Source organism: Chiloscyllium plagiosum, unplaced genomic scaffold (assembly GCF_037043375.1).
Source record: "Chiloscyllium plagiosum isolate Xiang-an unplaced genomic scaffold, Cpla_swu_hap1 HiC_scaffold_35, whole genome shotgun sequence".
In the NCBI taxonomy this organism is placed as follows: Eukaryota; Metazoa; Chordata; class Chondrichthyes; order Orectolobiformes; family Hemiscylliidae; genus Chiloscyllium; species Chiloscyllium plagiosum.
In genome coordinates this window covers 39014405-39031181 of record NW_028270173.1, presented here as the reverse complement: position 1 = coordinate 39031181, position 16777 = coordinate 39014405, and the positions used below count along the sequence as shown (strand labels likewise).

Genomic DNA, 16777 nt, shown 5'->3' with positions numbered 1-16777 from the left:
GGAGGAGCGCCCCCTGGTGGTGGGAGTGTACTTGGTGCAGTCGGTGTTCAGGGAGAGGGGAGGAGCGCCCCCTGGTGGTGGGAGTGTACTTGGTGCCGTCGGTGATCAGGGAGATGGGAGGAGCGCCCCCTGGTGGTGGGAGTGTACGTGGTGCAGTCGGTGTTCGGGGAGAGGAGAGGAGCGCCCCCTGGTGGTGGGAGTGTACTTGGTGCCGTCGGTGATCAGGGAGATGGGAGGAGCGCCCCCTGGTGGTGGGAGTGTACGTGGTGCAGTCGGTGTTCGGGGAGAGGGGAGGAGCGCCCCCTGGTGGTGGGAGTGTACTTGGTGCCGTCGGTGATCAGGGAGAGGGGAGGAGCGCCCCCTGGTGGTGGGAGTGTACGTGGTGCAGTCGGTGTTCGGGGAGAGGGGAGGAGCGCCCCCTGGTGGTGGGAGTGTACGTGGTGCAGGCAGTGTTCAGGGAGAGGGGAGGAGCGCCCCCTGGTGGTGGGAGTGTACGTGGTGCAGGCGGTGTTCAGGGAGAGGGGAGGAGCGCCCCCTGGTGGTGGGAGTGTACTTGGTGCAGTCGGTGTTCGGGGAGAGGGGAGGAGCGCCCCCTGGTGGTGGGAGTGTACTTGGTACAGTCGGTTTTCAGGGAGAGGGGAGGAGCGCCCCCTGGTGGTGGGAGTGTACTTGGTGCAGTCGGTGTTCGGGGAGAGGGGAGGATCGCCCCCTGGTGGTGGGAGTGTACTTGGTGCAGTCGGTGTTCAGGGAGAGGGGAGGAGCGCCCCCTGGTGGTGGGAGTGTACGTGGTGCAGTCGGTGTTCGGGGAGAGGGGAGGAGCGCCCCCTGGTGGTGGGAGTGTACTTGGTGCTGTCGGTGTTCGGGGAGAGGGGAGGAGCGCCCCCTGGTGGTGGGGTTGTACTTGGTGCAGGCGGTGTTCAGGGAGAGGGGAGGAGCGCCCCCTGGTGGTGGGAGTGTACTTGGTGCAGGCGGTGTTCAGGGAGAGGGGAGGAGCGCCCCCTGGTGGTGGGAGTGTACTTGGTGCAGTCGGTGTTCAGGGAGAGGGGAGGAGCGCCCCCTGGTGGTGGGAGTGTACTTGGTGCAGGCAGTGTTCAGGGAGAGGGGAGGAGCGCCCCCTGGTGGTGGGGTTGTACTTGGTGCAGTCGGTGTTCAGGGGGAGGGGAGGAGCGCCCCCTGGTGGTGGGGTTGTACTTGGTGCAGGCGGTGTTCAGGGAGAGGGGAGGAGCGCCCCCTGGTGGTGGGGTTGTACTTGGTGCAGGCGGTGTTCAGGGAGAGGGGAGGAGCGCCCCCTGGTGGTGGGGTTGTACTTGGTGCAGGCAGTGTTCGGGGAGAGGGGAGGAGCGCCCCCTGGTGGTGGGAGTGTACTTGGTGCAGGCAGTGTTCAGGGAGAGGGGAGGAGCGCCCCCTGGTGGTGGGAGTGTACTTGGTGCAGGCAGTGTTCAGGGAGAGGGGAGGAGCGCCCCCTGGTGGTGGGAGTGTACTTGGTGCAGGCGGTGTTCAGGGAGAGGGGAGGAGCGCCCCCTGGTGGTGGGGTTGTACTTGGTGCAGGCGGTGTTCAGGGAGAGGGGAGGAGCGCCCCCTGGTGGTGGGAGTGTACTTGGTGCAGGCGGTGTTCAGGGAGAGGGGAGGAGCGCCCCCTGGTGGTGGGGTTGTACTTGGTGCAGGCGGTGTTCAGGGAGAGGGGAGGAGCGCCCCCTGGTGGTGGGGTTGTACTTGGTGCAGGCGGTGTTCAGGGAGAGGGGAGGAGCGCCCCCTGGTGGTGGGGTTGTACTTGGTGCAGGCGGTGATCAGGGAGAGGGGAGGAGCGCCCCCTGGTGGTGGGGTTGTACTTGGTGCAGGCGGTGATCAGGGAGAGGGGAGGAGCGCCCCCTGGTGGTGGGGTTGTACTTGGTGCAGGCGGTGTTCAGGGAGAGGGGAGGAGCGCCCCCTGGTGGTGGGAGTGTACTTGGTGCAGGCGGTGTTCAGGGAGAGGGGAGGAGCGCCCCCTGGTGGTGGGGTTGTACTTGGTGCAGGCGGTGATCAGGGAGAGGGGAGGAGCGCCCCCTGGTGGTGGGGTTGTACTTGGTGCAGTCGGTGTTCAGGGAGAGGGGAGGAGCGCCCCCTGGTGGTGGGGTTGTACTTGGTGCAGGCAGTGTTCAGGGAGAGGGGAGGAGCGCCCCCTGGTGGTGGGAGTGTACTTGGTGCAGGCGGTGTTCAGGGAGATGGTGTGGGAGTTCAGCGTACCCTCACAGCGGTCTCTGTCTGTCTGCGTCTCTCCACAGAGGTGGCTAGCGTCTGTACCTTCCTGGCCTCCGACGAGAGCAGCTACATCACTGGAGCCAGTCTGGAGGTGACAGGTAAGGGACTGCACCTGGATCCTGCCCACCTTGGAGAGGGAGCGCGGAGAACCGCTGGGCAGAGTCATACTCTGTGGAGACAGACCCTTCCTCCCAACCCGTCCATGCTGACCCTTCATTAATCCTCTCCCAGTTGCCATTAATCCTCCCTTTTCATATACCCATCCAGATGCCTCTTAAATGCTGTAATTGTACCAGCCTCCACCACTCCCTCTGGCAGCTCATTCCACACACGTACCACCCTCTGTGTGAAAGGAAGGTAATTTTTAAATATGAAAACCTGTCCCTGGAGTTTCAGGTATATTTTGGCAGTGGCTGAATCTTGAGACACTATACATGTAGAGTCTCCCACCTGCTCGTCCCCCCAACCAAAAAAAGGACTCTCGTAGGTGTTTCAATTGTGTACCGTGCGTTGAGTAGAAGTTTACTATTAGTTGGTTAATTGAATAAGATGACCGAGAAGTACTAGAAATTATTTAACTCATAAATTTGTATAAAGTAATTAACTAAGCAGAGATGGCTGGTCAGGTGGTGTGCTGTTGCTGTATGATGTGGGAGCTGGCTGATCCCATTGTGAAGGGCAGTGACCACATCTGCAGCAAGTGTTGGTTGCTGGGAGAACTCCGGATCAGAGTTGATGATCTGGAATCTGAGCTTCAAACACTGCGGCACATCCGGGAGGGGGAGAGTTACCTGGACGCTTTGTTTCAGGAGGCAGTCAGATCTGGGAGATTAAGTAATTCACATTCAGTTAGTGATCAGGGACACCAGGGTGTGACTGTAAGTGAGGCAGGTAGGGGGAACCGGAGTTCAGGAGTGCAGGAGCCTCAGCCCTTGACCTTGTCCAACAGGTTATGAGATTCTTGCTCCCTATGCGGATGAGGAAAAGGGCTGTGGACAGGATGAGTCAGCTGACCATGGCACCATGTTACAGAAGGCCATTCAGGAGAGGGGAGCAAACAGCCAGTAGTTGTTACAGGGGATTCTATAATTAGGGGGACAGATAGTATCCTTTGCAAGCCGGATCGGGAGTCCCACATGGTGTGTTGCCTGCCCGGTGCCAGGGTGCGGGACATCTCCGACCGGCTTGAAAGGATATTGGAGCGGGAGGGAGAGGATCCAGTTGTTGTGGTCCACGCTGGCACACACAACATAGGCAAGGCTAGGGTGGAGGACCTGTTTGGGAGGTATCAAGCATTAGGAAGGAAATTGAAGAACAGGTCCTTGAGGGTCACAATCTCTGGATTACTGCCCGAGCCACGTGTGAATTGGCAGGGGGATAAGATTACCAGGAAATAGATACGGCATGTCAGGAAGGCCAGGTCACGGTGATCATGGGGGACTTCAATATGCAAATGGATTATGTTGCTGGTGGATCCAAAGAAAGGGAATTCATGGAATGCTTACAGGATGTTTTTTTTGGAACAGCTTGTGATGGAGTCCACAGGGGAGCAGGCTATACTGAACTTAATGCTTTGTAATGAGCCAGACTTTATAAAAGATCTTAAAGTCAGGGAACAGTTAGGAAGCAGCGATCATAATATGGTAGAGTTCAGTCTGCAGTTTGAAAGAGAGAAGGCAAAATCGGATGTAATGGTGTTACAGTTAATAAAGGTAGCTATGAGGGCATGAGAGAGGAACTGACGAAAATTGACTGGAAGCAGAGCCTAGTGGGGAAGACAGTAGAGCAAAAATGGCAGGGGTTTCTGTGTAATTGAGGACACAGTACAGAGGTTCAGCCCAAAGAAAGATTATCCGGGGTGGGGGTGGGGGGAGATTAGACAGCCATGGCTGACAAAGGAGCTCAGGAAATGTGTCAAAGACAAAGAGAGGGCCTATAAGGTGGCGAAGAGCACTGGGAAATCAGAAGATTGGGAAGGCTACAAAATCAAACAGAGGATAACAAAGTGAGAAATAAGGAAGGAGAGGATCAAATATGAAGGTAGGCTAGCCAGTAATGTTAGAAATGATAGTAAAAGTTTCTTTCAATCCATAAGATACAAACAAGAGGCAAAAGTAGAGATTGGGCCGCTCCAAGTTGATGCTGGGAGGCTCGTGCTGGGAGATAAGGAAATAGCTGAAGAATTTAATACTGAAGAGTTGAAATACTTTGTATCAGTCTTCACAGTGGAAGACATGAGTAATATCCCAACAATTAAGGAGAATCAAGGGGCAGAGTTGATTATGGTAGCCATTACAAAAGAGAAAGTGCTAGAATTCTATGAAGAGGTAACAAGTAGGTTAGACCAGGGAAATCCAGTGGAGTGATCTATCTAGACTTCCAAAAGGCCTTTGATAAGGTGCCACACGGGATGCTGCTGAGTAAGGTGAGGGCCCATGGTGTTCGAGGTGAGCTACTGGTATGGATTGAGGATTGGCTGTCTGACAGGAGGCAGAGAGTTGGGATAAAAGGTTCTTTTTCGGAATGGCAGCCGGTGACAAGCGGTGTCCCGCAGCGTTCAGTGTTGGGGCCGCAGCTGTTCACGTTATATATTAATGATCTGGATGAAGGGACTGGGGACACCCTGGTGAAGTTTGCCGATGATATGAAGTTAGGCGGACAGACAGACAGGCAGTACTGAGGAGGTGGGGAGGCTGCAGGAAAATGTAGACAGTTTGGGAGAGTGGTCCAGGAAATGGCTGATAAAACTCAGCGTGAGCAAATGCGAGGCCTTGCACTTTGGAAAAAGGAATACAGGCATGGACTACTTTCTAAACAGTGAGAAAATTCATTAAGCCAAAGTACAAAGGGATCTGGGAGTGCTAGTCCAGGATTCTCTAAAGGTAAACATGCAGGTTGTGTCAGTGATTAAGAAAGCGAATGTAATATTGTCATTTATCTCAAGAGGGTTGGAATATAAAAGCAGCGATGTGTTGCTGAGACTTTATAAAGCTCTGGTTAAGCCCCATTTAGAATACAGTGTCCAGTTTTGGGCCCCACACGTCAGGAAGGACATGCTGGCACTGGAGCGTGTCCAGCGGAGTTTCACACAGAACATATGATGAAAGGCTGAAGATGCTGGGATTGTATTCATTAGAGTTTAGAAGGTTGAGGGGAGATCTAATAGAAACTTACAGGATAATGCATGGTTTGGAAAGGGTGGATGCTGGGAATTTGTTTCCGTTAGGTGGGGTACTAGGACCATGGGCACAGCCTCAGAATTAGAGGGGGTCAATTTAGAACGGAAATGAGGAGACATTTTTTCAGCCAGAGAGTGGTGGGCCTGAGGAATTCATTGCCGCGGAGCACAGTGGAGGCCGGGATGTTAAATGTCTTCAAGGCAGAAATTGATAAATTCTTAATCTTGGAAGGAATTAAGGGAATACAGGGAGAATGCGGGTAAATGGCGTTGAAATGTCCATCAGCCATGATTGAATGGCGGAGTGGACTCGATGGGCCGAATGGCCTTACTTCCACTCCTTATGGTCTAATGACTGAAAGGCACAGACAGCTGAGGCAGTCCCTTCCCACAATTCGCCAGGAAAAATGGCTTCCGATCCGGTGCAGCCAGCTGCTTACCACCGCAGAAATTGCTGGAGAAATTCGGCAGGTCTGGCAGCATCCAGGGAGAGGATGCAGGGTCCGGTGACCCTTCCCCATAATGGGTAGTGGCCAGGCAGAGGTGACCTATCTGCTGAAGACAGGGGCTGCTGGAGAGGGCTTAGTAACATTGAGACACACAAACCCCAATGGGAACCAAGCAGGAACTCCACCGTGCCAAGGTGGCTCAGTCGTGCCAACTCAGTGGGTTCCACCTCCAGTTTCCCACCTTCAAACTCCCCTCACCCCCCCCCCCCCAACCTCATCCCATATCCAGCCCTCCACCCCCTCCACACCTCCCTGTCCATTTTCCTTCCCAGCTCCCTGCTCCACCCTTCTCACTGACCAATCATGAGACCCACCCATCACCATCCCACCTCCCCTTCCCCCAGCCCCAGTCTCTTCCCTCCATTTGTTTCTGAGCTGCCGTTCCCTCCCCCCCCCCCCCCCCATCCCCAGTTCCCGATGAAGGGTCCTAACCTGAAACCATGATTCTCCTGCCCCTCTGCTGTGCTTCTCCCAGCACTGCTGCCTCACGGCGCCAGGGTCCCAGGTTCGATTCCCACCCTTGGGGCGACTGTCTATGTGGAGTTTGCACATTCTCCCCGTGTCTGTGTGGGTTTCCTCCAGGTGCTCCGGTTTCCTCCCACAGTCCAAAGATGTGCAGGTCAGGTGAATTGGCCATGCTAAATTGCCCATAGTGTCCAGGGATATGCACACTGGGGTGGTTTAGCCATGGGGAATGCAGCATTACAGGGGTAGGTCTGTGTGGGATGCTGTAGGAGGGTCGGTGTGAACTCGATGGCTGAATGGCCTGTGATAGGGATTCTGTGAATTATTGTGATTTCTTCAGTGTGTAATTGAGATAGGCACAGGCGATTATTGCTTGGTGTGGGAGAATATTCGTGGTGTATGTAGACTTTTGGTAAACTTCACCCTTTCATGGCATGTGGGTGTCACTGGCTCAGCCATCTTTCACTGGCCACCCCCTCAGAGCCCTGGGAGCTGGGCGGGTTGCTCAGCAGAGGGTCTGGAGTCCCGCGTAGGCCAGATCAGGTTAGGATAGCAGATTTCCTTCCCTGAACAGCACTAGTCAGCCAGATGGGCTTCGATAACAATAGTTTCATTGCTATGGTCATCTGATATTCCTTAAATCTCCAAACTCTGTAGGGCTGTGTAATATCCTACAATACCCCAAAGGGGCAATGGGGATATATGACAACATCCTGTAAGAATTGCCACATAAGAAAGGGGGAATCACACCTCCAAAGGGTTTACTTGGCTATTCAGTAAGGTCATGGCTGAACTGTATATAGCCTTAATTCCATTCTCTACACACACACACACACACACACACACACACTCACTCACTCACTCACTCACTCACACTCTCTGACCCACTCACTCTCTGACCCACTCACTCTCTCACTCTCACACGCACCCACTCACTCTCTCTCTCACCCTCACTCACTCTCACTCACTCACCCACTCACTCTCTGACCCACTCACTCACTCTCACTCTCTCTCACACTCTCTCTCTCACTCACTCTCACTCTCTCTCCCTCACACACCCTCACTCTCTCATGCACCCACTCACTCTCTCTCTCACTCTGTCTCTCTCACTCACTCAATGCCACCACCACAATGCCACCCATGCCCCATGTTGTGGGGTGAACTGTTTATCATAATCAGGGAAAGGTGGGGGGTGGGGAGGAAGGGAAAGGTGGGGGATGGGGAGGGAGGGAAAGGTGGGAGGCGGGGGGGAAGGGAAAGGTGGGGGGTGGGGAAAGGTGGGGGGAGGGAAAGGTGGGGGGTGGGGAGGAGGGAAAGGTGGGGGGTGGGGAGGAGGGAAAGGTGGGGGGTGGGGAGGAAGGAAAGGTGGGGGTTGGGGAGGAGGGAAAGGTGGGGGTGGAGAGGAGGGAAAGGTGAGGGGTCGGGGAAGAGGGAAAGATGAGGGGTCGGGGAAGAGGGAAAGATGAGGGGTGGGGGGGAGGGCAAGGTGGGGGTTGGGGAGGGAGGGAAAGGTGGGGGGTGGGGAGGAGGGCAAGGTGGGGGGTGGGGAGGAGGGCAAGGTGGGGGGTGGAGAGGAGGGAAAGGTGGGGGGTGGGGGAGGAGGGAAAGATGAGGGGTGGGGGAGGAGGGAAAGGTGAGGGGTGGGGGAGGAGGGAAAGGTGAGGGGTGGGTGGGGAGGGAAAGGTGAGGGGTGGGGGGAGGGCAAGGTGGGGGTTGGGGAGGGAGGGAGGGAGGGAAAGGTGGGGGGTGGGGAAAGGTGGGGAGTGGGTGGGAGGGAAAGGTGGGGGTTGGGGGTGTGGGGAAAGGTTGGGGGTGGGGGGAGGGAAAGGTTGGGGGTGGGGGGAGGGAAAGGTGGGGGGTGGGGAGGAGGGAAAATGTGGGGGGTGGCGGTGGGAGGGAAAGGTGGAGAGTGGGGGTGGGAAAAGGTGGAGAGTGGGGGTGGGGAAAAGTGGGGGGTGGGTGGAGGGAAAGGTGGGGGGGTGGGTGGAGGGAAAGGTGGGGGGGTGGGTGGAGGGAAAGGTGTTGGGTGGGTGGAGGGAAAGGTGGGGGGTGGGGATGGAGGGAAAGGTGGGGGGTGGGAGGGAGGGAAAGGTGGGGGGTGGGGAAAGGTGGAGGGTGGGGAGGAGGGAAAGATGGAGGGTGGGGAGGAGGGAAAGGTGGGGGGTGGGGAGGAGGGAAAGGTGGGGGGTGGGGAGGGAAGGAACGGTGGGGGGTGGGGAGGGAGGGAAAAGTGGGGGTGGGGGGGGAGGGAAAGGTGGGGGTTGGGGAGGGAGGGAAAGGTGGGGGTGGGGGGGAGGGAAAGGCTATGGAGGGGTGGGTGGGGGAGGGAAAGGCTATCTGGGGGGGTAGGAGGGTGTGTAAGGCTAATCGGGGGAGTGAGGGGGTGAAGGAAAGGCTATGGGGGGGGTGGGTGGGGGAGGGAAAGGCTATGGGCTTAGTCTGACCAACCGAGACCTGTTCCATGCAGAGTCCTGCCAACACTGCTCAGGTTCAAAGGTCACCCTGAACCATTGAACAGGCGAAAAGCCATCATTATTGCTGCGTGCAAAATAGTTCTGCCTCTTGGTTGCTCTTTGGTAACCACTGAATAGGATCCATTGTCTTTTAGCAGCAAGGTTCAAGTCTGCCCTGCCCAAGTGAACAGCAGCGACTTCCTGTGTCTGAGTTATTTTTAGCTTGTTTATATAGTCAAAGGCTGTATTATTACCTGCCTCTTCAAACTCCCTCTGGTTGAGTTGTTTTAACATTTCATTGACTGGCCTTGACCAGGGGCCTCCAGTAGAGGGTATCTCCATCCTGTGCTTACTGTACATTGCTCTCATGGTAAGTTGAAACTTTATTGCTGGAACAGCACAGCAGGTCAGGCAGCATCCAGGGAACAGGAGATTCGACGTTTCGGGCACAGGCCCTTCTCTCAGGCCCTTCTCATTCCTGAAGAAGGGCCTGTGCCCGAAACGTCGAATCTCCTGTTCCCTGGATGCTGCCTGACCTGCTGTGCTGTTCCAGCAATAAAGTTTCAACTTTGATCTCCAGCATCTGCAGACCTCACTTTCTCATGGTAAGGTCAAATCACCACGATTCCCTGTGGAACCACACCTTGGATGCGTGCAGAGGTAGAGATTAGATTCCCTACAGTGTGGAAACAGGCCGTTTGGCCCAACAAGTCCACACCGACCCTCGGACCCAGAGCCATTCCCCATCCCTATATTTACCCCTGACCAAAGCGCCTAACACTACGTCCAATCCACCCTGACCTGCACATCTTCAGACTGTGGGATGAAACCAGAGCACCTGGAGGAAACCCACGCAGTCACGGGGAGAATGTGCAAACTCCACACAGTCAGTCGCCCGAGGCTGGAATCGAACATGGGACCCTGGTGCTGTGAGGCACTGAGCCACTGAGCCGTCTTTTCGTGGTAACCCCCAGCCAGTGTGGGAATCGAACCCACATTGTGCACACTGTTCCACTCTGTGTGGCATACCAGACCTCTAGCCAACTGTGCTAACCAATCCTGGCTGGCCATCAAGCTCAGAACTCTAATCCCACCTTCCCCCAATATCCCTACATCCCTTTCACCACAAGAGCTGTCCCTTCCTCCTCCTCGAAAACGCAGTATTTCGCCCTCGCCGCTTTCTGCGTTTGGTGATTTCCACAGGCTCCCCACTCTTCAGCTGAGAAAGTTCTCATCTCGGTTCTGAAAGGTTTACCCCTTACTATGACCCCTGGTTCTGGACAGCCCCACCATCAGCAGTGTCCTTCCTGCATCTAACCTGCCTGGTCCTGTTAAGAGTTTGATAGGTTTCTAGGAGATCACCATCCCCCACCTCATTGTTCTGAACTCCAGTGAATACTATCCTAACCAACTCAAGCTCTTCTCGTATGTCTGTCCTGCCAGGCCAGAAATCAATCTGGGAAATCTTCGCTGCACCTCTATAGCAAGAACACCCTTTTCCTCAGATAAGGAGCCCAAAACTGCACACAATACTGCAGGTGTGGCCTCCCCAGTACAACTGCAGCAAGACATCCTCGCTCCTGTACTTGAAACCTCTTGCAGTGAAGGTCAACAGACAGTTTGCCTTCTCAACCGCACGCTTACTGTTAGCGACTGGTGCACAAGGACACCCAGGTCTATTTGAACATTGTCCCCCTCTCAATTTACAGCCATTCAGATCATCATCTGCTTTCCTATGTGTGTGCTACTGAAGTGGATTACCTCACCTTTATCCACACTAATACTGTGTCCGCCACGCAATTGCTCCCTTGCTCAGCCCGTCCAAATCACACCACAGCCTCATTGCAGCTTATCCTATCGCCCATCTTTGTGGTATCTACAAACCCTGGCATGTCATGTGCGGTTTTCACCTCTCACTTATCGGAGGACCAGGAGAATCGACGTTTTGGGCATAAGCCCTTCATCAGGAATTGCGTTCTGATGAAGGGCTTATGCCCGAAACGTTGATTTTCCTGCTCCCTGGATGCTGCCTGACCTGCTGTGCTTTCCCAGTAACACACTCTCGACTGTGATCTCCAGCATCTGCAGCCCTCACTGTCTCCCGCTTGGCCCATCGAGTTTGCTGCACCATTCAGTCAAACCTGATGTTTCTCAACCTCATTCCCCTGCCTTCTCCCCGTAGTCCTTGATCCCCTTACCAATCACGAACCTGTCTATCTCCGTCTTGAAGACACTCAGTGACTTGCCCTCCATGGCCCTCTGTGACAATGAGTCCCACAGATTCCCCACCCTCTGGCTGAGGAAATCCCTCCTCATCTCAGTTGTAAAGGGTCATTCCCCCTCTCTCTCTCTGAGGCTGTGCCCTCAGCTCCTAGTCTCTCCTACTCACGGAAACATCTTCTCCACATCCACTCTCTCCATGTCTCTCAGTAATCTCTCAGTTTCAATCAAAGCCCCCCCACCCCCTCCCATCTTAACTCCACTGAGTACAGACCCAGAGTCCCAAACCACTCCTTAGATGACAAGCCCTTCATCTTCTGGATCACTCATGTAAACCTCCTGTGGACCCCTTCCAAGGCCAGCACACGCTTCTCGAGATCCAGGGCCCAAAACCACTCACAATATTCCAAAGGCCTGATCAGATCAGGGCCTTCTACAGCCTCAGCAGTACCTCCCTGCTCTTGAATTCCAGCCCTGTTTCAGGACTCCCTTTCGGTTATAACAGGCATGTTCAGTTAGTCGCTTTGTGCTTCAGATTTCTGAAGTCTTTCTCTCTTTAGAAAATAGTCTACGTCTCTGTCCATCCGACAAAACCTCCGGCTGCATTGCCATAGTGTACTCCATCTGCCACTTCTTTGCCCACTCTCCCGGCCTGTGTGAGTCCTTCTGCAGCCCCCCCCCTGCTCCCTCTACACTGCCTGTCCGTCCACCTCTCTTTGTATCGTCCACAAACATAGCAGCAATGTCTTCAGCTCCTTTGTTCAGATCACTAATGCCCCCTGCACTAGCCACTGGCTACCATCCTGAAAAAGGCCCCTTTCTCCCCATCCTCTGCCTTCTGCCAGCCAGCCAGCCAATCCTCTACCCATGCCAGTACCTTGCCCCTAACACCATGGGCTCCTAGCTTATTTAGCAGCTTCCAGTTCCCCACCTTGTCAAAGGCTTTCTGGAAATACAAATACATCGTGTCCACTAGCTCTCCTTTGTCTAATCTGCTCATTACCTCCTTGAAGAATTCTCACCGATCTGTCAGGCATGAGCTCCCCCTGACGAAGCCCTATTGTACCATATACTTCCAAATACTCCGCAATCTCAACCTTAATAACGGACTCTGAAATCTCTCCAACAACCGAGGTCAGGCTATAGTTTCCTGTCTTCTGCCCCTCTCCCCTCTTCAACAAGGGTGTTACATTAACCATTTTCCAGTCCTCTGGCCCCACATCGACTCCACCAATCCCTAAAAGATTACCATCAATGCCCCTTCAGTCCCCTCAGCATCAGGAGCGGGAGAAGTCGACGTTTTGAATGTGACCCTTCCTCAGGATTGGGGGGGGTGGGTGTGTGGGGGGGGGGGGGGGGGGGAGCAGGGTGGTGACGTGGGGATAGGTGAAGACAGGTAGAGGGTACAACCTGGTTGGCCAATGGAAAGGATGAGGGAGGGGCTGGGATGGGAATCGGGGGATGGGTCAGGAGGTTATTTGAAATTGGAGAACTCTGTGGTGAGTCCTCCAGGCTGGAGGCTGCCCGGGGGGGGGGGGGGGGGGGGGCGGGTAGATGTGGTGCTCTTCCTCCAATCTGCGATGTGGTTCGTGGTGACAATGGAGGAGGCCAAGGATGGTCCTGTCGGAAAGGGAGTGGGAGTGGGAATTAAAACGCCAGGTGACTGCGGGGTCAGGTCAGCCCCTGCGGGCCCGGCTGAGATGCTTGGTGAACCATTCCCTAAGGTTACGTTCAGTCTCCCCGATGTAGAGAAGACCACATCGGGAGCACCTGATGCAGTAAACTAGGTTGGAGGAGAGGCAGGTGAATCTCTGTCTCACCTGGAAGGACTGTTTGGGGCCCGGGAGGGAGGTGAGGTGGGGGAGGGGGAGAAGGGGGGGGAGGTGTACCGACAGGGTTTGCATCTTTCCTGGTTTCAAGGGAAGGTGGACCTGGGAATTCAGGGGTGTTTGGTGAGGAGAATGGCACAAACCAATGACTGTGGAAGGGTCCCTGTGGAAGGCAGAGAGGCGGGGGGGGGGGGGAGATGTTCTTAGTGTTGGGGTCGGATTGGAGTTGGTGGAAGTGTTTGAGGATGATGTGTTAGATGCGGAGACTGGTGGAGTGGTAGGTGACGCCAAGGGGGACTCTCCTCCTTGCGTTGGGAGGGGGAGGGCTTTAGGGCCAATGGAATGGGGAATGGAGGTGATGTGACTGTCTGGATGATGGAGAGGGGAAAAACTCAGTGTTCAGTACAGGTGGGCATCTGGGGTGTTTGCGAGTGGAATGTCTCCTCGTCCGAGAGCATGTTATCCCAGACTTCCCGTGTCGGCCATGGTTGCCTCCATCCTCACCCCACGATGCTGCTGCTGCTGCTGCTCCCTTGGGTTGGGTTTCTGTCCGATTTACTCCCAGAAACCCCTGCCATTGCTGCTCCACCATCTTCCCCTCTCGACTCCCCCTTCCAATCAACTCTGACCAGCTCCTCCCCTCATATCTTTGTACTCTCTGTCCCAACACACTACCCCCAACCCCATGTGCTTTAATTCCATGTGCTTTAATTTTACACATTAATATCTGATGCAGGACTTTGTCGAAAGCCTTCAGAACATCCAACTAAACCACATCCACTGCCTTCCTCCTGATCAACTCCACTAGTTACACCCTTAAAGAATGTCAGTCGATCTGTCAAGCATGATTTCCCTTTTGTCACCCCATGCTGCCTGTGTCTGATACTGTCACTAACGTGCTTGATAATGGAGACTGCCCGGCCTCACTGGTCTATAATTTCCTGTTTTCCCTCGACCTCTCTTTTTACATATTGAGGTGACACTAGCCACCCTCCGATCTGTAGGGACTGATCCAGAGCTGAAAGAATCTTGAAGGATGACCACCCCAAACGCACCCTTTTTGAGGGCCCCTTCGTCACGTACTCCAGGAAGGAGGTTATCAGCCTTCCCTGTTACCATGTTCCCTGACACCATTTCCCTCGCTCCTCCTGCGCACTAAACCCAGTCTCGCCCATTACTTTGAGTACATTATTTGTGTCCTTCGTGAAAACAGGAGCGAAGTGTGAACTTAGTTTGTCGGCCGTGTCTTTGCTGCCCCTTATACATCCCGCCTGTCAGGGGCCTACATTAATTTTCACTAATTTTGGTCTCTGTCTCTCATTTTCCCCTCTTGGTCCTCCTTTGCTGACTTTGACACTGTTCCCTGAACTGCTCAGGTCTGTTCTTCCCTGGTTTAATAAGCCTCGTTCCTGCACCTCATACTGTCTCTAACTTCTCTCGTAAGCTGTGGTTGTGCCAGACAGGAATGAACAATTGTTGCAGTTAACCCATTTGCTGTTTCCATGTTTGTCATTGCCTACCCACTGCCATCCCTTTCAGCGATGTTTCCCCAGTCGATCGTAGACAACTCAGGCCAAATACCATCGTCATTTTCCACAAGATTCAGGACCCTCGGCTCAGAATGTGGGCGGCACGGCGGCTCAGTGGTTAGCACTGCTGCCTCACGGCACCAGGGACCCGGGTTCGATCCCAGCCTCGTGGGACTGTCTGTGTGGAGTTTGCACATTCTCTACCACCCCACCCCCCACCCCCCCCAGTTGGGTTTCCTCCGGGTGCTCCAGTTTCCTCCCACAATCCAAAGATGTGCAGGCCCGGTGAATTGGCCGTGCTAAATAACCCATTGTATTAGGTGCATTAGTCAGAGGGAAATGTGTCTGGGTGGGTTACTCTTCCCGTAGCCTGTTTATCGGATACGTGGTCGACCCTTTTGTGCTGCCTTTGTCCCAGTTTTCCCCCCCTTCCTCACGTACGTACGTACTGCCCCTAGCACAGTCTCACATGTAACAAAACTGAGTGACGTCGTTATTCATTCACGGGATGATGGTGTTGCTGGCTAGGCCGCCATTTATTACCCAGAAGGCTGTGGGTCTGGAGTCACGTGGTAAGGATGGTAGCTTCCTTTCCCAAAGGATGTTAGTGAACAGGACGACAATCAATAACAGATTAATGGTCACCCTTAGACTGTTAATACTAGACTTTTAGTCAATTCAAATTCCACTATCTGCTGTGGTGGGAGTCGAACCCAGGTCCCCAGAACATTCCCTGGGTCTCTAGATTAACTGTCCAGGGATAATATCACAAGGCCATCGCCTCCCCATTGATGTGGGAGCTCACCTGGGTACAGGAGGTTATAGGCAGCAGGGTGAAATGGTTGGGGAGCGGGGGCAAGGGCAGACTGAATCCCTTTCCTGAGCCTGCCCTTGGGCAGGGTCAGGATTTCAGCCTTGCTACCAAGAGGTGGATGGGTGGCTGGTTGGGGAGAGAGGACTGGGTTTCACCAGCTTGCAGGGGAAGAGCAGGTTTTGGCAGGGCCCTGCTGGAGGTCTGCCCTGTGAATGGCTGTGTGTGTGTGTGTGTGCGCGCGCACGCGCATGTTTGTGTGTGCATGTGTGTGAGACTCTGTAGATGTGTGTCTGTGTGTGTGTGTGTGTGTCTGTGCATGTTTGTATGTATCTGTCTATGTGTGTGTGTCTCTGCTTGTCTGGACAGGTAGAAGAGGTCACAGAGGGTGAATTAAGTTACCTCTGGCCGGCTGCTGGCAAAGGGCCAACCAATGGCATGACAAACCCAGCAGCCAGAGATCGGTGAGTCAGGAAGGAGATGGTCAGGGTGGACGGTGCTGGGACTCCGAGCGGTCAGAGGATATTGGCCCCCCCCCCGGGGTCTCAGCGCAGCTCTCAGCACTGATCAGAGTGCCTCGTTTTCCATCACCAAATGGCTGCAGCCACGCTGAGGTCCCCCAAACGACACTGGTGGGTTTATTTTTCTGTAGGTAATTGCGTATGTCTCAGGGAGGCTGCAGAGGCAGAGGTGGATATCTGTGCCTTGTACCATTTGTGTCAGAGATCAGACCGGACCACGGTGAAGGGAAGAGCCCAGAAACTGATGCCATTTGTACAATCTCTGTGTTGCAGGAGGACTCTTCATGTGACCGGCGACAAGGGGCAGGAGGCTGAGGATGACAGGGAATTCCACTACCGGGCTATGCAAGACCAGGAATGTCTCACTCGGATTTGCCTCGCTGTCACTTCCACCCTGCCTTCCTGTTCCCTGGAGCTGCATCTCCTCCCCATCCCAGCCATGCTCCCTCCACCCGAGTGCCTGTCATCAGCATCGCCCCACAGGAACCCTGGGTCCTTCCCTGATTCCCCGAACTCGGGGAACTGGGCTGACATTCCTCAACAACGCTGACTCGGGAGTGAGCCTGAGGCTGCTGAGTGTGCCCCTTCCGAATCACTCTGGGGTTACGTTGCCCGACAGGAAAGGATAAACTGGACCAGCTAACCCTGCCCCCTGCCCCCGCCAGTGAAGCAGCAGTGAGGCCTGGGAACAGGATGCCAGCCTGGATTCACGTTGCAGCTCGTTTCTTCCTGACCTGATGGGAGGGAGTAGGTCTGGGAGCACCTTGGCTATGCTGAATGGTTTGAGTGGCAGGGAGGAGCCTGTCAGACTCTACAAAAAGGCAGATCAAAACTGAGTTCCTGGGCCTTCCGTAACTCTCGATCAATGACTTGCAACAACTCACTGTATAATTACGGGAATTTATTATCCAAACAGAATAAAGTCATCAACAAACCGAAAATCCTCATTAATGCTGAGTCTGTGTCTCACTGTACAGAGTGTGTGTCTGGGCCCAGGGGAGAGGTGGGCTCCCCCCAATCGCAC

General features: G+C 54.7%; 1 protein-coding gene across 1 annotated transcript in view; it reads left to right on the top strand.

Annotated features, from left to right (window-relative positions):
• Positions 1–16694, top strand: part of LOC122547887 (uncharacterized) — a 79537-nt gene extending 62843 nt beyond the window's left edge. Inside the window, exons 5-6 of the mRNA XM_087978992.1 lie at positions 2262–2336; positions 16027–16694. Coding sequence (XP_087835118.1) covers positions 2262–2336; positions 16027–16043 — 92 coding nt within the window. The 3' untranslated portion in view covers positions 16044–16694. The remainder of the gene's footprint in view (positions 1–2261; positions 2337–16026) is intronic.
• Positions 16695–16777: the final 83 nt, after the last annotated feature.